Source organism: Gigantopelta aegis, chromosome 9 (genome assembly GCF_016097555.1).
Source record: "Gigantopelta aegis isolate Gae_Host chromosome 9, Gae_host_genome, whole genome shotgun sequence".
Taxonomy (NCBI): Eukaryota; Metazoa; Mollusca; class Gastropoda; order Neomphalida; family Peltospiridae; genus Gigantopelta; species Gigantopelta aegis.
In genome coordinates, this window is record NC_054707.1 from 14,656,329 (window position 1) to 14,678,915 (window position 22,587).

General features: G+C 38.1%; 2 protein-coding genes across 2 annotated transcripts in view; one reads left to right on the plus strand and one right to left on the minus strand.

Annotated features, from left to right (window-relative positions):
* Window positions 1-22,587, minus strand: part of LOC121380581 (polypeptide N-acetylgalactosaminyltransferase 5-like) — a 51,728-nt gene that overhangs the window by 28,972 nt on the left and 169 nt on the right. The window lies entirely within an intron of this gene.
* LOC121380583 (heterogeneous nuclear ribonucleoproteins A2/B1-like) lies at window positions 1,493-15,786 on the plus strand. The gene is made up of 7 exons (XM_041509463.1): window positions 1,493-1,628; window positions 6,338-6,705; window positions 8,348-8,468; window positions 8,953-9,160; window positions 11,723-11,878; window positions 12,882-12,938; window positions 13,550-15,786. The coding sequence occupies exons 1-7, from the start codon at window positions 1,620-1,622 to the stop codon at window positions 13,558-13,560; spliced, it is 930 nt and encodes a 309-aa protein (XP_041365397.1). The 5' UTR covers window positions 1,493-1,619; the 3' UTR covers window positions 13,561-15,786.

Here is a 22,587-nt window from a genome sequence, read left to right on the forward strand (position 1 = left end):
GTGGCATTGATTTGCCATTGAATGTCTGGCCTTTTATGGTGAACAGGCTGGTAGGTACTGGGTTTGGATCCCAGTCGAGGCATGAGATTTTTAATCCAGATACCGACTCCAAACCCTGAGCGAGTGTTCCGCAAGGCTCAATGGGTAGGTGTAAATCTCTTGCACCGAGCAGTGATCCATAACTGGTTCAACAAAGGCCATGGTTTGTGCTATCCTGCCTGTGGGAAGTGCAAATAAAAGATCCCTTGCTGCTAATCGAAAAGAGTAGCCCATGTAGTGGCGACAGCGGGTTTCCTCTTAAAATCTGTGGTCCTTAACCATATGTCTGACGCCATATAACCGTAAATAAAATGTGTTGAGTGTGTCGTTAAATAAAACATTTCTTTCTTTTCTTTTTACGGTGAACACTGGACTTAATTTGCATGATGCCATGGTTCGTGATCAAAGTTGTAAGATTGACGAGCCGAGTCGTGGGTTTGCTCAGTACATATCTCTACATAACACATTTTCTGTTGCAGTCCCTGACATTTGGGCATATCAACAAAAATAACACCATTTTCAATGAGTTTTGATAGCCACAATTTTCAGGACTGTGCAGGGTGGGGGAAGGGGTGGGGCAGAGCATCAATCGAACTGATTAAACAATGGCAGTTTTGCACTCAGATAGATTACTTCCATGTTTATGGAGCTAATTTTAATTAGATTGGTTTATAGGGGGCATTTGAATACAAAGGGAACATTTGCAAAATAACACCAACGCCTAGTCCTAACGATGAAACATTCACAACCGAGTTCCATACATTTCGTGTGGCACTTGAGCAAATGGAAAAATATTCGCCCGGTCCCCCCCCCCCCCCCCCCCCCTACCCCTACCCCTAACCCCTAACTCTAACTAAAAATAATAAAGGGGGGACCGGGCGGATATTATACCCTGGGTCGGAGGATCGATCGATCCTCTATATATTTTCCGACCCAGGTGAGCGCGGAATGTATCCGCCGAGCGTTCTCCCACTGAGTTAGCCTAGACCTACAATCTGATTTCCTGAAATCTACCTCCCGCCCACTGGGAAATCAAAGGTGGATCTCAAGTTTACATAGGCTACACGTAGGCCTATATGATACAAAAATTATTTTAAAATTTGTTTAAACACGATTTAAGCCAAAATAGTAACGAATAAATAGATAAAAACACACGTCATTCGTATTGCAGAGGGATTTAATGCATGCTCTAAAATGATAAATACGGATTTATTAATTATTTAGACTAAGCCCTTTTCTTACACTAACTAATACAGTCTCGTTTGACCTAAATATATAAAGAATAAATAATTACAAAATAACACGAAACGTAATACTCACCCTTTTTACATTATATTTAATGTACACTATTTTTAATTATTTTGTTCAGGATTTAAAAAATAAATAAAACAGAAGAAGCTAACAAATCTCTGTACGGCGTATGGTCGGTTCCGTCTTCGTGATTAGTGGCGCTTTCTGGTGCACAGTAAGACCCGTCACGTGATTCTTTTGCGTTTTCACAAGCTACTCTGTGCGTTGCCCCCTTGTTTAGACCATCTATTTTCAGTAGCATTTCATATCCTTTCACTGATACAACCGTAATGAACGATGTAAGTATCAGTATATTCGAGTAACTAGTAGCTTATTTATGTTACAATCTGAATATTTTTTTCATATGTTTATCACGCGGCGCAAAAATACAAAACCGTTGCCGGTAAGAAAATGGCTTCTTTGTAGCCTAACAAAGCGGCAAATGTGTCGACTGAACACATGGAGGTTACGTTTCTTGAGTAGACTTTAAGGAACACATTATGGAATTGAAATATTTTTCAAACACATTACATTTTTAGTAGTTTGTATTTAACCAATATTTATATAGTATTCAGACCGCTAATTGCAAAAGAATAAAGGCTTCTTCCTTCATGTAAACCGGTGTTGATTGTCTTTGGTCCTGCATGTAAAATGATCAGTTTAAATTGTACATGTAACATGGTCTTGTAAAATGCAAACTATAATAAGTTTGAAATTCAGTTATTGATGTAAAATTCTTAAGTTCTCCACACGTTATTTTTGTTTGAAATATATCCGATATAATGTTAGAAAACACAATTATGACTGCAATAAAAACAGAACAGATTGGTCCTTTTATTAAATTTAGTCACCTACAGTATTTGAGAATGTATGTGCCAATTGAGCGCACTGTGATGTATAATTGTAATTATGAAAAGTTAGTGTTTGTATTGGCAGCAATAAAAGTGCTATAAATTGCATCAAAATTAAAGGTCCTATTTCAAAGTTGAAACTACAATATTTCATTATTTTCACATTTATTTGCAATAAATAACTGAAAACTAATCAATCCCACACATCATCTTTCCATAATTTACTCTAGAATCTGATCATTTTAAAAATTCTTGTACTGGACGACGACGGGTTCCTTGATTGATTTGTGGCTACTTTTGTCAATTGTCCGCAAATAATTATGGGTAAACATAGTGTGTTGAATGTGGATGCATAAAACAGTGATGTCACCAGTTAATGTGTGTGACCCACTCAAAATTCCCTCCCTAAAATGTTTTTTTCCTACTAGTAAATGGAATTATTTGGTTGTAATTTTTATAGGCATATAGCTGAAAGTATAAACTTTGTTTTAAAGCAAAAGTTATTAAATATTTTTAGCGGTAACCTCCATTATTGTATAGCACCTTTAAGGTGAATATCCAGATATGTATTGCCAAAATAATCATGCTCAAATTAAATAAAAACATGCTGACCACAAAAATGACTGAACTGTTAAGCTGTAGTTAGATTAAATTTAAAATAACTTAAAGTTTGTTTTTGAATATTCACACCTTCAGCAACTGTTATATTAAAAAAGATATTGAAAACCGGTCACTTACTATATATAAGTGAATGTGGATTGGATAAAAATTACAACTTTTGGGACCATTTACAACCTTGATGAATTAATTAAATGGGTACAACAGAATTGGATGTCTTATATTTTTAAACAGATTTCGAGCTTGGGTTTACAAACTTTTCAAAGTTTGACAATTCAAAAATGTTAAACCGCTTACCTGATGGGCTGTTGCTTAAAAACGCAGACCCTAGTTTCAACTCGCAGGGGTCGAATTTAAATTTATGGGGCACAGCAAGTGTTGCCTTCGGTTTCATAACACAAATTATGGCACCAAGGCAAGTTGGAGGACACAAAGGCAAACGTTTCCTTCACTTTCGATCGAGTGTCTGAGACAAAAATTATTACGTAACCACCAGCTCGCCAAAGGGCATACTTATTGAGATGGTACAAAATGGCTGCACCTGTTATATATAATAGCCGTCACATTTAACCGTTTTATTAATTAACTATACGATTATACTTGTTGATATTAAGCAATAATTTGCATTATATATCGTTGAATATGCATACCAGACCAAATGCCTTAATTGTCACTTCCTTTAAAGAATTTTTTTTTTTTGTAAAATGTTTTCTTTTGTATTTGTTTTAACTATGTTTGAGCTAAAAACTATGTATTTAAAATATAATTTCAACGTAATTTTGAGGTAACTGATCAGACGACCTACAGGTTACGCAAATATAATTCACGTAACCGAACAATTGGTTACCTAGGTAAAAGCCACGTGAACCGACTTCCGGTTACCTCAGATTTCGAAATATTGTTCCCTGATGTATGCTACATTATTAACTCTTATCCACCCAACTTTACAAGAAAACGTCATCACTGGCCCAAGTTTCCAATGTAAAATATGTAATTTTGAAATTGTCAGAAACCCTCTGTCGGGGATAAACTTTTGAAATTGCCACCTTTAGGCTTTAGCAATTTTCAATTTGCCTACAGCAATTTTAAGTCGGTTACTTTAGCAACAGTATTTAAACAAAATTAAAAAACCAAAAAATTTGCCATGTAAACTGCAACGATTACATTTTTTTTTTTTTTTTTTATCCTAACAGCAAAAAAACTGCCACCAGTAAATCCCCAGAACTTCCATATTTCACATCGCAGATATGATTGCTGCCATTGGCCTGTTATGTGTTTGATTTTCATCTGGTGGTGGTGAAAAAATCCCCCAAATTAAGTTTTATAAAAATAAAAAACCCCACTATAAAATGTACTCAAAAGCCATTTAATTTTTAGTATCATCTGTTTAAATATATGCCAAAAAGCCATTTAATTTTTAGTATCATTGTGTTTAAATATATGCCAATATGCTTAAGTTTTTTATGCCAACAATTCCAGTTTGGCTTGACATAAAAAAGAAGCAGAAAACTGTTTTGAAAAAAACAATTTTTAATGTGCAGTTTGTAAAAACATTGGTCAATGTCTATTAAAAAGCAGTATTCGCTCATATTCGAATGCAATATATGTTGTCTGTTCATGGCGTTTAAAGTGGCAGTATCTGGAATATTTTTATTATTTAAGCATATAGAACAGAAAATCCAATTACGTTTGGTGCATATATGACGCCGCACTCCGCATTGGTTTCACTACGCTGGCTTATTCAGGTAAAAAACAAAGCCAGTATTTTGATGGGCTCGTACCGATCTGAGTTTTCATTGGCTTATAACAAGTATAGAATTCCCCAACAAGAGATTATGTGAGATTTCGCAATTTTTGAACAAATTTAACTGTCTTGATTGAGGGGTCATCTCATATCTCCAAAACATATTTATATCCATAGAGGTATGGTACAATGCCTTTCCAGGGGTTGGTGGGTGGGGGATTTGCCTTGAAATTTTGACAGTGGCCAGCTGTTGGCATACGCATTACATGTAAGGGGGTGTTACTAATTACGTAACGCTCTAGGGGTAGAGGAAGAGGGTACTGTGTTAGATTTACGTAACATTTTTCAAGACTTATTTTTATTCATTACTTAGACCTAAAGAGGTATTTTTTGGAAATGCACGGTCAGTCTAGGATCGATCCCCAACGGCGGGTATATAAAAGACCATAGTATGTGATATCCTGTCTGTGGGATGGTACATATAAATGATCCCTTGCTAAACAAAATGTTATAGACTGTTGAGCAAAGTTTATATGGGGCCATGCTCCCCCCAAAAATACATTTCAATTTTTTTTAAGCTTGGGCAAGTAAGGGTTTCGACCTCCAATACCCTCCCCCTGCACATGCACCCAATACCTCTTAAGATTATATGTTGAAATTACCAAATGTTAGACATCCAACAGCAGATGGAAGGAAGGATAGGATATGTTTTATTTAACAACACATTTTATTTACGATTGTATGGGGTCGGATGATTTTTAAATCAATATGCTTTATTTTTGATGTCGTTAAACACACCCCCCCCCTAACTTTACCCTTTCCAAACGAAATAATATTTATTTGAATTTGTCGATTTTAACACATAAAATTAAGAAGTGAAAACGTTCATTGTCTACTTTAGTATATTTTATTTTAAAAATATATACATGATTAATGTGTTACTAGTATACAAACTAAACTTTGAGAGTTCTACTAACACTTTATAAAATATCAATTCTGAAATAGGAAGGTACGACTGTCGATAATACGTTGTCAAGATCAAACTGGTTGTAACGAAAGACACTAGTACCATATCCTCAACCGAACATTCTTTGTACAGCACACGATTTCTCTTTTAATTTTTTGAGATGAACCCTAAAATTTGAAATCGGCAAACGCACGTGTTAACTGAAACTGACAACAGGCTGTCGTTTGTGCGTTGCCAAGCTATGGCGGCACAGGCGACGAATCAAGTGTATAAGTTTGACGATATCTGTTCATAGCGAATACACATGACTTTTTAAAAAGTGCATTTGAGCTTGTATTTCACATTTGTACATGTTATAATATGGTAACCAGAGAATGTAACTTTAAACTTGTTTTCATTGTTAGTTTATTCTACTGAACTGAACTTTATTATTCTTTCATTATTGTCTTTAAAAGTTGTCTGTATTGTACACGTTTTGGCTAGATACCATTTAAGAATTTCATTCAACGTTCCTCTTTGTAAGTGAGTATTGCTGGTTTATTTATAAGTTGACCAGTGTTTCTCAGGCATTGAATTTGTGGATTTGTTTTGTCACTGGTTCAGTTGGAATTATAGAACTGATATGATCTAGATATTTTAGGATTCCATCTCATAATGCTATAGGATTTTTTGTCATTTCCAATATGATTTTCCTTTTCTTTTTTCGTCAAAACAAACTTGAATTGTTGACAGAAATATTAAGTATTGAGACATTCTATACATGTAGTACATCAATGTTTCATTTACTTACAATGTGTACTTATTGAGCTGTGTGTGTTGTTATTGCAGTACGGTTACGGAGGATACGGTGGGCAGTATGGTGGTGGTGGTGGAGGAGGAGGACAATACGGTGGGGGCCGTGGCGGCTATGGGGGAGGTGGTGGTGGATATAGCCGAGGTGGCAAATACGGAGGAGGTGGGGGTGGCTACAGAAGTGGAGGAGGTGGTTACGGGGGAGGTTGGGGAGGACGTGACTATTTTGGAAACGGGGGGAGAGGCCGACAAAACCAGGAGTTGGACCCCGAGAGCGAAATGTTCCGAAAGCTGTTTGTTGCTGGCTTGAACTACGACACGACTGAGGAAAACCTGAAGAAGTACTTTGAACAGTGGTGTGAAGTAACCAAATGTACCATTGCAAAAGACCCAAGCACACGCAGGTACATTGATTAAAAAACATTTTTTTTTATTTGACAATTTTATAGTGCGCAGCTGATACAGAATTTTTAATATTTGTTAAATTTGGTTTGACAACAAATTGATGGAATAAAAACATTTTAAAATTAAATTACAGCAAATCTTTCTAACGTCATCAGTACACGTAGGTATATTGACATGTATGCATTTATGCAAATATAGCACTTGTGACCTGTAAATGTTGTGAACTATTGTTTCATTTATGTGGCTTTCACACAAGCCTGATTTTTGTGTAAACCATTTTTAATTCTCACATTGATTTTAGGATTCCATTTCCCATCCCACATACTACTTTTGTCCTATCAAAAAATTTACAGCAAGTTTTAATGTTAAATATATACTAAACACCAAAAGCAATGCAAGTATAATTTTCATCTGTAACATTAAGTTTAGTTTAAGAAGAAATTAACACACAGAAATTCAGGAGAATAGCAAGTAGATGTACCGTTTAACATTTTACAGGATTGAGCATTTGTAGCTGACTAAACCTGTTCTAATGCTTAGTACTAGTGCTTAGTATCAATATGTTAAACTTCATCTTTTGTTTTAATAATTACTACTGCCATTCAGAAAGCTATATTTTTTTGATAATAGGTTACCTAAAAGTTTTTTGCAAAATTGAATTTTAATTCTCAGAAGTCTGCTGTAATGCACCTTAATATATTGCATGCTTTCTACCAGAAAATAATTTGAGGATCCATAATCAAAACAAAACTGTGGATACATTCCCCTATTAGGTGGTTATTGGTTTGAAATGGACACTGCATTTCATTAACTTTGCCTAAAATTAAACAGCTGTTCTCTTACTACAATCTGTGTAAAAATTATTTTTGGGTATGTAATTTTACAGTCTATACTCTTGGCAGAATAACCTGTATTGTGATATGACATTAAACTTTAGAATACTGGATTAATTTTTGACAAAAAAGCATGTCGAGTGGGTACAAGTTTATAATTTTTTCTCACATAATTCACTTTTTTTATTTTTTATAAATACATAAAAAAAAGTTTATATTTGAATCAGTAAGTATTATTTTCGTAGGTTTTTCTAATTTTTATTGTATTTTTAGACTAGTTAATGTTGATTCAAATTAGGCAAATAGTCTAAAAAGTTGCATTTGCTTACATACATTTGTGGCAGCTGTCCAGTATTTATGTCCATTATATTTTTTTTTTTAAAGAACTACGATTCAAATCCCCAATATTTGGTGATTTTCGTTGTTGGTAAAACAATCAAATTTATTATCAAATTAGCTGTTAAAATCAGCTATCAATCCCTGAAAATGACTGATGTGCCGCCATTGTTGTCAAGCTTAAATACTTGCAGAAAACCACTTTTTGAACTGAAAATTCCAAGGTATTTACCATTAAAAACGAAAACCTAAAGCAGCCATAAAGTCAGTATGTGTTTACTGTTTTGTATTTCCTGCATTTCTGGTGAGTGACATGTGCAAAATGCCGGGAAATATGAATTGGAGAATGCACAGTGTGCAGTATGTTGACTGGCGTGACGTCATGCGAGATATCTCGCCTGCAGTAGTCGGAAGGTTAACCTACATGTATGTAGCTGTGTGTAAATGAGTGAGAAACTATTGTTTGTTACAGATCTCGTGGCTTCGGCTTCATCACTTTCAAAACGGCAGCTGACCTCGACAAGGCTCAACGTGAAAGGCCGCACGAGATAGACGGGAGAGAAATTGTGTCCAAACGAGCCATGCCAAAAGAGGTATGTTAACTGTTAGTTGTGTGTTGCTATAAGAGTTGGATATTTTTCAAAGCAGGGATATGATAGGTGGCAATTTTTAGCTGCTGTAATTCATGAAAATAATGCTTCATTACATTATTGTTGGGACAGATACACACTAAAATATGTATTTTTGTTAATGTGTCTGGTAAATGCATCTTCAAAAGTTCATACTGAAAACAGAAATGCCGAGTTGTTTTCAGTAAATTAACTCCGTTACACAAAATAAGTTGCATTTGTTTTGACAGTCAAACAAAATGTCCACGATATAATGGAGATCACCATGTGGAGTTCTTAAAATAATAGTTGGAACATAAAATAGACCATAACATACACAAATCTAAAAAAAACTCCATCTGTTATCTCCTGATTCAACAATCTTAACCATCAGTACAGATGGATGGATGTCTAGTGTACACAACTGTATCCATATTCGTGTTTTTTAATGACGTCACTGTATTTACAGGAAGAGGGTGGGCCACCCCCGGAGTCGGTATCGAAGATGTTCCTGGGCGGGATGAAGGACGACACGACGGAGGACCAGGTGCGGGAAGCGTTCGAGGATTATGGAACCATCAAACAGATTGACCTCGTCAAGGACCGCAGCACGGGCAAACTGAAGGGATTTGGCTTTGTCACATTCGATGACTATGACCCGGTTGACAAAGCTGTCCGTAAGTTCTTAGTGAAATGTGTCCAGTTTTTTAGGGGTCATATAGCAATACAGGGAACATTTTGATTAGTGATATTTCCAGTTAATTGAAAATTGCTTATCAACTACTGGTTAATGTTTTAAAATTGTGTAGTGATCTCTAAAATTTGCATAGCGAATTATGTGATACTGAACAAAATGTTTCTGATAATATACTACTCAAAAGAATTTAAGGGTCAGACGATATTTTCGACATTATTTTCTGAATGTCAATTATATTAGCTAGACCATAATGTCACGCATGGTATTGTTCCATTTTGACGAAAGTGGGTCTAAGCAACCCATAAATGAATTAAAATCCACTGTCATTGTCACTGTCGACTAGTTCTAATGGCGAAAACGTGCTTACATTTCACGTAAATTAGGGCGAAAGCGAAATGTCTGCTAAGTGCCCATAACTTCCTTTTTCACAAAACGCTTCATTTGCACGCTTTGCACGTGTATTCCATGTTCCCAATGCTGAATTTCCGTATAATTGGAGCTTGCGTTCGTGTACGGTGCACACTCCAAATTCGACAATGGTACGACTTCAACTGACTATCGAAGATCGAGGAAGGGCTATTGCTTGGCTTCAGGATGGCAATACGCAAAGAAATGTTGCTCTGAGACTTGGTGTCAGTCAGAGTGTCGTTGGCCGACTCTGGCAACGGTACCAAGCAACGAATTCTGTTCGAAATCGTCCACGTTCGGGAAGACCCCGAAGCACTACAAATAGAGAGGACCGCTACATCACCAATATGGCTCTACGTCAACGCACAACCACTGCACGACGATTACGTGACAATCTGCGGACTGCGACTGGAACTCGAGTGTCTGATCAAACCATACGCAATCGTCTGAGAGCCAATAATCTACGCTGCCGTCGCCAGGCTGTTCAACCACCACTCCTACCACGTCACAGAACGGCCAGACATCACTGGTGCACGCTTCATCTGCGGTGGCAACGTGTTTATTGGGGTCGAGTGATGTTCACTGATGAGTCCAGGTTTAGTCTCCAGTTCAACGACGGTCGGGTTCGTGTCTACAGACGTCCTGGGGAGCGCTTCGCTGACTTTACGTTAGACAATGTCACCGGTTCGGTGGTGGCAGTGTCATGGTGTGGGGCAGCATCTCTATCCACCACAGGACCACCCTCTATGTGGTGGATGGCAGTCTGAATGGAATCCACTATCTGAATGAGATTATCCGGCCGTTGGTTCTCCCAGGCCTTCAGCAGATTGGCGGCGGGGCAGTTCTGCAGGATGACAATGCCAGACCCCACCGCGCCAGGGTGGTAACGGACTTTCTCAGACAACAAGGTATCGCCAGGATGGATTGGCCAGCATATTCGCCTGACTTGGCCCCAATAGAGAACACCTGGGACGAATTAGGCAGGAGAGTTCGGGATAACCATGCCCCTCCGGCCAACCTTCATGATCTGGGTCAACTTCTTATGGCAGAGTGGCAGGCCATTCCCCAAGAGTTCTTCAGATGTCTGATCAACAGCATGAGGCAACGATGTGTCGAGTATATTCGCGCCAGGGGTGGATTCACACGCTATTAAACGAATGTTCTAATGTGTAAAATCCATGTTTGACAACCTTCAACTTTGACAGCATGTCATGTGACTTTCTTGTATACAGTGACGTTTATTTGTGTTTTTTGTAAATATGGAACAATAAATAATTTTTTTGGTGTAGTTTACATCATCAATCTAATACACTCTGAAACTTGTTTCGTTATAAATTTTTTACCCTTAAATTCTTTTGAGTAGTATATATGACATGTAGTAGGTTTTGTTTTGTGAAAACGGATAGTGAGAGAGAGTTGTATTCATGACCACCCCTAACAGTATTTAAGAATTCCCCACAAATTTAATGAATGCAAAGTATTCCTAAAATATATGTTTTAAAAAGCTAATAATTTTCAATTGGTGGCACTTGACATTATCCATGGAGTTTTCTCCCCTTAACTACTGTAGGGGTGTTATAAATGTATATTTAAAGTTAATGGAGCATTGTGACTAGTAACTAGCTGAAATATGTGAGAACTTATTTCGAAGGTCCAACATTTGTTTTGTATTTTTGAAGCTATTTTTGAAATTAATATATAATAAAATATTAACATTTGCATGATGCATTTATTTTAAACTGATTAATACTAGTGACCAGATTTTGTTTCTTGTTAATCAGGACAACATTTGGTTGTTACTGTCAGTTCTGTTATGATTGTAATGAACTGACTGGATGAACTCGATATTTGAGATGGTGTCTTTTACATGACTATAGTTATTCTGCAAATTGATTTAATGAGGGAAAAGATCACTAGTGGTAATAGTAAATATTTTGGAAATTGTAAAAGTTTTTAAATTTTATTTATATTTTTACTTATTTTTTTTTAGTTGTTTAACTTTTGCACTGATTACAATTGCAGATCTACATTCTCCACACACAAACAAAAATCACCCTCTTGTAAATTAATCCTTTGAGTTAATTAAAAATATTGTTTGTATTTATAATATTATAATTTCTACTTTGCTTTTCAGTGAAAAAATATCACAAGATAAATGGCCGCACCCTTGAAGCTAAAAAAGCCCAGTCAAAAACGGATGACCTTGATTTCCGACAGCGAGGAGGTGGATACAGGGACTCGTATGGGGTTACTGAAAGATTCCGGGGTGGAGGAGGTGGTGGTGGTGGAGGTGAGTAGATTTAAGTAGACCGCCACTTTATATTGGTACTTCGTTGATTAACAGTTTGTGGATGATGTTTTGACACTCCTTAACCTTCTGACTACTGCAGGCGAGATATCTCGCCCGACGTCACGTCAGTCGATATACTGTACACTGTATACAGTGCATTCTCCAATTCATATTTCCCGCCGTTTTGCACACGACACTCACCGGAAATGGAAATATAATTAAAGAAAAAAGATTTTTTTTCAAAATGGTGGTTTTTGTTTTGATTTTTTCAATTGAAAATACCTTGAAATTTTGAGTTCAAAAAGTGGTTTTCGGCAAGTATTTTCGCTTGACAACAATGGCGGCACGTCGCGGTAATTTTCAGGGATCGATAGCTGATTGTAACAGCTAATTTGATAATAAATTTTGATCGTTTTACCAACAACGAAAATTAGCAAATATTGCAATATGAATCGTAGTTCGGGTTTAAAAAAAAATTCTTGTCAGAAAACCACTGTTATCGGGAATAATGGACATAAATACTGGACAGCTGGCTACAAATGCCCGTAATAACAACTAAAATAATAACAATTACAAAAAAAGACACAAAAATAATACTTACCGATTCATATATGAACTTTATTTCATGTATTTTTGAAACATTTAAGTGAATATATGTGAGTAAAAATTATAAACTTGTACCCACTCAACGTGGTTTTTGTTAAAAATTAATCCAGTAGTCTAAAGGTTAAATATCAGGATGTGAGGTTAATTTTTGTTTAGTCAGGAAATGGCTATTCTTATTTCCTTTATAATTAGTTTGATAATTGTGTATAGATATAATGAATTGACTTAGATGATAATGAATAACAATTCCAAATTGTTGGTAAAATGACTTTTAACAGGTGTTAGATGAAACAGTTCAGCAAGTAACCGTAGCTCTGCTGTTTGTTGGTGTTTTTCAGGTCTGAAAGGAATAACACTGACTAAATAGAACTTTTTTTTTCTTTTTTTTTTTTAACAGGAATGCGTGGAGGCGGAGGATACTGGGATGGATACTACGGGGGAGGAGGTGGTTACGGTAAGTGACATCATATTATGTTGCAGCAACTGCCATTCATACAACCAGATTGTTAATTCTGTAGTTTGTATACTCACTTCAAACATCATTTTCTAAATTTTGATATTGTGTCAGGATGGGTACATAGTTAATTTTTTAATTTGTAACTAGTTTTGTTAATGATACACCTTTCAAAGTTTATATGAAATAATTAGTGGTTTCAATTGAATAAAGTTAGTTTTAACGACACCACTAGAGCACATTGATTTATTAATCATCGGCTATTGGATGTCAGTCATGTGGTAATTCTGACATGTCTAAGGGAGGAAACCCGTTTCATTTTTCCATTTGTACTAAGAAACCTTTTTATATGCACCATCCCACAGACATACCACAGCCTGATAGACCAGTCATGGTGCACTGGCTGGAACAAGAAATAAATGATTCGCTATGCAAGTTTCTGAGATTGTTACACAATTCTCTAACGTTAACTACTAGCTGCAAATCAATCTTCAAACTTATGGTGAATGTTACTAATCAAAAGTTTGAAAAGTTGTGTTATAGAATTGTCGGTTTTGGTTTGTTCTGAATCGTGCATTGAATCCTACATTGTCATATTGTTCTATTCCTAGGTGACTACTAGATGGTTGTCGAATGAAGATTGTGGGAAGGTCATGACTGGAAGTTTACCAGCACATTTGTACAGCAAAAGACAAGAGTTCAAACTGGCATGGTAGAGACTGACAGCACGTGAGGGGCCAGTCGTTGTTTCTAAGACCAACATAATTTTATTAAATAGTCTCTAAGGCACATTTAGCATAAAACTTATTCAGATAATGTGACTGCACTACACTGTATTTAGTTGACCTTTCCTGATCCAATCCAGTATGTTGATCGGCTGGAACAAATTGTTAATGAATTTTGTACTAACAATATGTGTAAATTTTAATGCTCATTATTTTAAGGAAAAAACAAACATTTGATGTTGATAACAATTGTACATTTGATCACAAATTTGCAGGTGTTTTTCTTGTGTAAAGTTGAAGTTAAAATATTTCACTAATGTGTACTTAATTTTTAATATTTTTTTTTTTATTTTTTTTTAAGGAGGATTGTATTACATTTTGTGATTTGCTCCTAACTTATTTGTAAATTTTGCTGTGAACAAAAAAAAAGACATCTTTATTCTATTAGGCTCAGAAGCAGGTGCTTCTGTATTGACTGTACGAGATCTTGTACCTCGAGAAAACTGGGGGTGGGGTGAGGCAGTTTATTTAGTATTCAACCAGAACTAAGACCTTGAACACTAATGAGCTTCACGACATTTAAGTATTTTCTGTTCCGAGATTTAGCCGTGCCCAAGACATCATTTAATAATGTTATGCAGCCTTAGTATCGGTTGAAGGTTGTCTTGACTCTGCTGTGGCCATGAGACTGGTGTTGACGTGCAAGAAGATGATGCGGGGCGCTTCATTGTTTGGGCCGCGTGCGAGTGGTGAGCCGGGCCCACGAGCGATCCACTGAGACTGAGCAGACACCGTTTGCACCCTGTGCACCCTGCTGCAGCCTTGGAATGGCAGGGTGCTCATCGTTCATTAACGCCATCCATCCATAATTCACATTTCTCCATTTTGTAATATAATGTCACACACATATTGCTCCAGATAAACCTCCAGTGATGTTTCAATCACATCGTCTGGTTTCGAAAAGAAAAATTTATTGTGGGCCAGAGGTGGTCCTCTCTTACTTAATTTCATTACTAAAGCAATTTTTCTTTTCAAACAGTTTAAAACCATAAAAAATACTTCCTTCTCGTAAAGGTTTTTAAATTTTGATAAATTAATTTTGATTTGAGTTGGAGGTAGGTGGTGTAGCTTGAAACAGTATCATAGGGGTTTAATTTTGACAATATATACAGAATCTTCTAACAGTACATTTTTCTATTACACTTGATTAGGACTGTACAAAACATTTATCTTTTCTTCAGAGGACAAATTTGTTTTCACAAATATTTTTGAACATTATGATTCATGTTTTCATAGGCACTTGAAGGTAGATATTTCCGGAGGTGCTCATTACCAGAAAGTTAAAATTGTTGTCCTAAAATATGTGCATTTTGCTCATCATTATCATCATCATCATCATCATCATAATCAGTGGGGTGCTATGTGTGTGTTTTTCTTGCAGTACAAAAACATATTGATGGCCAGAATGAATACTGCTTTCTTCCATCAGTGAATCCTTTGAAATGTGGCTCATTGTCAAATAAACAATTTACAGTTTATTTACAAGCTGCATTTTTTGTTAAATCGGTCAACTCGAGAATTTTGTGTAAGGTTATATTAATGTTGCACAACATAACATATTAACTTGATTACTACCTTGCTGCAGTGTCGGTTAATTATCTCCCCCTGGACATAACCTTTATGAAGAGGTGTAATGGACTTGAGCACTTGGTGGCACTTGATTTGCAACTGAAAGCCAGCCCGTTCTTATTACTATTATATTTATATCTATTAAATCTCTGTTCACCAGTACAAAACCCCTAAAACATTGGACAAGTCTCAAGTCTGTATGTTGGTTAATTTAGATCTCTTATTATGTAAGACCTATGGCAATTGAACTTTTCGTGTTGTAACCTGTCAATATGTTGAGAGTGTAAATGTTAAACTGTTTTCGATGTTGAGAATCTTCCCAGCTTGTGGGAAGGTCGCGAGGCCCGTTTTAAAGTCTCCAGTAGCACGTTTTATGTAGAATTTCCCCCCATGACTAGAACTTCCCACACAAGACAAGTTAGTTAAAATTTTTATTGTTCAAATCAATGTAATTTTTCAGAAGCCAATGACAATAAACTCCTTATTTCACATGATATTCAGCATTTTGTTTTCTCTTTGTCTTTTTTATTAAGGACTTACTTAACAGTTACGTAATGCTGTAGGTGGATAGATAGATATGGGATGCGTTCATGTTGTGGAGGGATGGGGGTGTTGGTCAAGAGTTAGTAACGTTTTAAACAATTGTTTCATTTTATGTATAAAGTAAAGAGCAGCCAGACGTGGCTTAATTTGTAACAAATTGTTTTCTGTAGTATTGATTACCAGGCCAAATAATTATAAACAAAATCCAATATTTAGTAGTAATTGAATGGAGGTGGGGGCTGACTGGGGGTATTGATAAGCAGTAAGTAATTTTGGAGGTGGGGTGGGGGAGTGGTTTTAACGTGACAAAACATTTACGTTGTGAACGACCCACAAACTGATGCAGGTAATACAACTTGGCTAGTTTAAGAGGTGTAGTTAATTCAAAAAGTTGTTTTGTTTAAAGACACCACTAGAGCACATTCATTCATTAATCACCGACTATTGGATGTCGGACGTGGTAATTGTGACAGTCGTCAGTGAACACTCCCCCATTTCCATTCATAGCAAGGGATCTTTTATACGCACTTTACCACAGACAGGAAAGCACATACCATGACCTTTGACAAATTGCATGCCATAGGATTTAAAACTTAATGGGTAACCAGTTTCCGTGCCTTGTGATCATGGGATCCCATCGGAAACTGTTTATATTATTTTTATTGAACAGTGTTACTCGATGATGTAATCATGGGAAACGAAATTTTGGTTCCTTGTTTTACCGAAACGTAACCGGAAACGATCGTTACCGTGAAATCCGAAGGCCTGAATTGTGGTGCTCTAGTTGGAACGAAAAAAATTCCAATCAGTTCATGAAAAGAATACTCGCTTGCTGTATTATGGGTAATATTAAAGATCCCTTGGGTTATTTCCCGTTCCAGCCAGTGCCACAGTTTATTAAAGGTCATGTATGTACCGACATTGGGCAGGAGAAAGCTGTCGGTTTAGAATATGTAGGCATGTTACAATTAAGCAGTCTCAAATGAGCCAAGCTCCTAAATAGGGGAAATGTGATGTCTGTAGCACTTAACTTGGGGTTTTTTTCTGTCTCTAAAAAGTATATACAGGCTGAGTGTACAGTCATCAACGGTATTTTGCGTAGACTAGGGCAGAACCACAATAATTCGTCGTGTCACGACGCAGTCGGTTATAAAATAAGCGTTTCGTTCTTAATAATAAGCAGAAAATAATCGTAGCCAAATTACTAAAGGTCCACTTTTCTCTATTAAATTTAAATAACGTTACATAATCGTTGTTTTGAGGTGTTATTTTTATGTTGATTGGTCCCATCACGAGCAATTCGCACCCACCCATTAAAAATCCTGCGTACGGGCCTGGTTTGTTGTTTTCTTTCTTCTTCTTTTTTTTTTTTGGGGGGGGGGGGTGTCGACTATGAACCTAGCTGACGCTTTTGTCATTTTTTCTGGTCCTGTATGAATAATCTGATATTGTAGTGTAATTAAATTCAACCTCGGCACATTTCAGCTGTCGATGCTTTGAATTAAGGGACGGTACCGTTGGTCGATGCGTATATATAAAAACCTGGTGAGGTGCGGGGTGGGGGGGGGGGGGTGGGGGCGGCTGTAACCCCAACTTGATAAAAATATGGCTTGTCCCTCAACGCCATATCGTTCCTACAGGCCGGTATACCTATTGCCCTTCAGTGCTGGAATATTTTCATCCGAATGGTACAACTTGAAGCAAGGCCACGATTTGTCTATTGTTGTGATAATCAATGAACTTCTTAAGGAAAAGCGATGATGGATCACCTTTAGACAGGCAGAGCGGTGAATGCAGATTAATTGAAAAGGTTGCTACTTGGTCATGAGAAGTAATATACTAAACAACACCGAAAACGCACCAGCCAGATTAGTAGAACTTGTAAAAAGGATATGAGATGAAACATTTAATGGATTTTGTATCCAGGGAGGCAATTAGTAAGTCAAAAGTAGTATACAATGGTTACGGTGATTGTGTGCGATAGCAATAACAACTCGGAGGCGGATCTAAGAGGGGGGGGGGGGGGGGCGACGGGGCGCCCTCCTAAATTTTGCGAGTTATAATTTTATTATATACTACTCAAAAGAATTTAAGGGTCAGACGATATTTTCGACATTATTTTCTGAATGTCAATTATATTAGCTAGACCATAATGTCACGCATGGTATTGTTCCATTTTGACGAAAGTGGGTCTAAGCAACCCATAAATGAATTAAAATCCACTGTCATTGACACTGTCGACTAGTTCTAATCGCGAAAACATGCTTACATTTGCACGTAAATTAGGGCGAAAGCGAAAGGTCTGCTAAGTGCCCATAACTTGCTTTTTCACAAAGCGCTTCATTTGCACGCTTTGCATGTGTATTCCATGTTCCCAATGCTGAATTTCCGTATAATTGGAGCTTGCGTTCGTGTACGGTGCACACTCCAAATTCGACAATGGTACGACGTCAACTGACTATCGAAGATCGAGGAAGGGCTATTGCTTGGCTTCAGGATGGCAATACGCAAAGAAATGTTGCTCTGAGACTTGGTGTCAGTCAGAGTGTCGTTGTCCGACTGTGGCAACGGTACCAAGCAACGAATTCTGTTCGAAATCGTCCACGTTCGGGAAGACCCCGAAGCACTACAAATAGAGAGGACCGCTACATCACCAATATGGCTCTACTTCAACGCACAACCACTGCACGCCGATTACGTGACAATCTGCGGACTGCGACTGGAACTCGAGTGTCTGATCAAACCATACGCAATCGTCTGAGAGCCAATAATCTACGCTGCCGTCGCCAGGCTGTTCGACCACCACTCCTACCACGTCACAGAACGGCCAAACGTCACTGGTGCACACTTCATCTGCGGTGGCAACGTGTTCAGTGGGGTCGAGTGATGTTCACTGATGAGTCCAGGTTTAGTCTCCAGTTCAACGACGGTCGGGTTCGTGTCTACAGACGTCCTGGGGAGCGCTTCGCTGACGTTAACGTTAGACAACGTCACCGTTTCGGTGGTGGCAGCGTCATGGTGTGGGGCGGCATCTCTATCCACCACAGGAACCCCCTCTATGTGGTGGATGGCAATCTGAATGGAATCCGCTATCTGAATGAGATTATCCGGCCGTTGGTTCTCCCAGGCCTTCGGCAAATTGGCGGCGGGGCAGTTCTGCAGGATGACAATGCCAGACCCCACCGCGCCAGGGTGGTAACGGACTTTCTCAGACAACAAGGTATCGCCAGGATGGATTGGCCAGCATATTCGCCTGACTTGGCCCCAACAGAGAACGCCTGGGACGAATTAGGCAGGAGAGTTCGGGATAACCATGCCCCTCCGGCCAACCTTCATGATCTGGGTCAACTTCTTATGGCAGAGTGGCAGGCCATTCCCCAAGAGTTCTTCAGACGTCTGATCAACGGCATGAGTCGAGTGTATTCGCGCCAGAGGTGGATTCACACACTATTAAACGAATATTCTAATGTGTAAAATCCATGTTGGACAACCTTAAACTTTGACAGCATGTCATTTGACTTTCTTGTATACAGTGGACTCTGTTTAAACCGGATTCTGTGTAATCCGGATCTCTGCGTAAACCGGTCCATTTTTACAACCCCGTTCAGCTACCGTTTATCTCTTATGTATAAATCTCTGCCTAATCCGTATTCTGTCTACTCCGGACTCCGGATCAAAAATCAAGAACAAAAGAACCGTTCATGCATTAATTACCTCTGTCTACCCAGGATTTAGAATTTGACTGAACGACGAGCTGCTTAATTAGTTGAACAATGATCGTCACTTGCCGAATAATCAGAACGCCGTCGCAAGATCAAATACAAAATGTAATCGCACCCGTGTGAAGTTTACTCTTATTGCAGTAGGCCGTTACATCAATCGGATTAATATTAGTGTTGTGTGTTGATACCTAACTGATTTCACTCTTATGAATTCGGCATGTATCAAATATATTTTCGTGTTTAGAATATCAGTGTCTGTATATTCAAGGTGTTTCTAGTTGTCTTAATAATTATAAGAAGCCCAAACTCGATTTTGTATTCAAATGATTTCGTACGTACGAAAATATAATGTTTAAGAAATAAAATTAAATTTAACCTAGTACACATATTAGAACGATCACAAACACGTTTAATATGCAGCCACTACTATTTGAGACAGAAACATATATTTGATATGTAATTACATTCGTTACAATGGATTGTATGACTGTTTCCCAACAATCCATGGGTTCAAATGTCATTGTTGATCTCGAGTTGTCGATCATTCAAGAACCATAACTCTGGATGAACTCTGTCTAAACCGGTCCTTTATGTAAACCGGACTATTTCGAGGGTACGAAGTGAGTCCGGTTTAGACAGAGTCCACTGTACAGTGACGTTTATTTGTGTTTTTTTGTAAATATGGAACAATAAATTAAATTTTTGGTGTAGTTTACATCATCAATCTAATACACTCTGAAACTTATTTGGTTATAAATTTTTAACCCTTAAATTCTTTTGAGTAGTACGAGCCCCTCCAAACCTCCCCCAAAGTTCTATTGGTATTCCGCCTCATGTCATCGGCGCCCCCCCCCCCCCCCCCCCCAAATGGATTTTCTGGATCCGCAACTGCAAATTGGTGATGCGTTTTTAATGGCGTTAAGTGTATATAAACAACATGCTTATAAAGCTACTTAGAACAGGCACGTTTCTATATGACAATGTGCAGGCTAACACCTCTCAAATTTGTTTTTGAAGCAACTGAACGTGGCGTCAAGTCTCTTCCCCTCCCTCCTTATTCGCCCCCAGGCGCATAGGAACACTGTGTGTGGAGGGGGGGGGGGGGCATCTCAATCTCTAGTGAAAGGCAGGGCAATCTATAGTGTGGTGGGTAGGCTACAAGCTAGATAATATATATATATATATATATATATATATATATATATATATATATATATATATATATTCAAAAATTTATAACCAAATAAGTTTCAGAGTGTATTAGATTGATGATGTAAACTACACCAATTTTTTTATTTATTGTTCCATATTTACAAAAAACCACAAATAACGTCACTGTATACAAGAAAGTCACATGACATGCTGTCAAAGTTGAAGGTTGTCAAACATGGATTTTACACATTAGAACATTCGTTTAATAGTGTGTGAATCCACCCCTGGCGCGAATACACTCGACACATCGTTGCCTCATGCTGTTGATCAGACGTCTGAAGAACTCTTGGGGAATGGCCTGCCACTCTGCCATAAGAAGTTGACCCAGATCATGAAGGTTGGCCGGAGGGGCATGGTTATCCCGAACTCTCCTGCCTAATTCGTCCCAGGCGTACTCTATTGGGGCCAAGTCAGGCGAATATGCTGGCCAATCCATCCTGGCCAATCCATCCTGGCGATATCTTGTTGTCTGAGAAAGTCCGTTACCACCCTGGCGCGGTGGGGTCTGGCATTGTCATCCTGCAGAACTGCCCCACCGCCAATCTGCTGAAGGCCTGGGAGAACCAACTGCCGGATAATCTCATTCAGATAGCGGATTCCATTCAGATTGCCATCCACCACATAGAGGGGGGTCCTGTGGTGGATAGAGATGCCGCCGCACACCATGACGCTGCCACCACCGAACCGGTGACGTTGTCTAACGTTAACGTCAGCGAAGCGCTCCCCAGGATGTCTGTAGACACGAACCCGACCGTCGTTGAACTGGAGACTAAACCTGGAATCATTAGTGAACATCACTCAACCCCACTGAACACGTTGCCACCGCAGATGAAGCGTGCACCAGTGACGTCTGGCCGTTCTGTGACGTGGTAGGAGTGGTGGTCGAACAGCCTGGCGACGGCAGCGTAGATTATTGGCTCTCAGACGATTGCGTATGGTTTAATCTGACACTCGAGTTCCAGTCGCAGTCCGCAGATTGTCACGTAGTCGGCGTGCAGTGGTTGTGCGTTGACGTAGAGCCATATTGGTGATGTAGCGGTCCTCTCTATTTGTAGTGCTTCGGGGTCTTCCCGAACGTGGACGATTTCGAACAGAATTCGTTGCTTGGTACCGTTGCCACAGTCGGCCAACGACACTCTGACTGACACCAAGTCTCAGAGCAACATTTCTTTGCGTATTGCCATCCTGAAGCCAAGCAATAGCCCTTCCTCGATCTTCGATAGTCAGTTGAAGTCGTACCATTGTCGAATTTGGAGTGTGCACCGTACACGAACGCAAGCTCCAATTATACGGAAATTCTGCATTGGGAACATGGAATACACGTGCAAAGCGTGCAAATGAAGCGCTTTGTGAAAAAGCAAGTTATGGGCACTTAGCAGACCTTTCGCTTTCGCCCTAATTTACGTGCAAATGTAAGCATGTTTTCGCTATTAGAACTAGTCGACAGTGTCAATGACAGTGGATTTTAATTCATTTATGGGTTGCTTAGACCCACTTTCGTCAAAATGGAACAATACCATGCGTGACATTATGGTCTAGCTAATATAATTGACATTCAGAAAATAATGTCGAAAATATCGTCTGACCCTTAACTTCTTTTGAGTAGTATATATATATATATATATATATATATATATATATATATATATATATATTTATTTATTATATTATCTTGGTGAAATATCTTTAAAATATTTATTAGTTAAATAATAGTATTATCAGTTACTAATAAAGATATATTAATAATTCAGGGGCGGATAAAATTTTTTTTTTTTTTTCCACCAAGCGTACGCGATCGCATTCATGAACGATTAATAT

Coding starts and splice junctions, on each gene's coding strand:
- LOC121380583 (XM_041509463.1), top strand. Junction 6,706..8,347: donor AAAGACCCAAGCACACGCAG/GTACATTGATTA, acceptor TGTTTGTTACAG/ATCTCGTGGCTTCGGCTTCA. Junction 11,879..12,881: donor AGGAGGTGGTGGTGGTGGAG/GTGAGTAGATTT, acceptor TTTTTTTAACAG/GAATGCGTGGAGGCGGAGGA.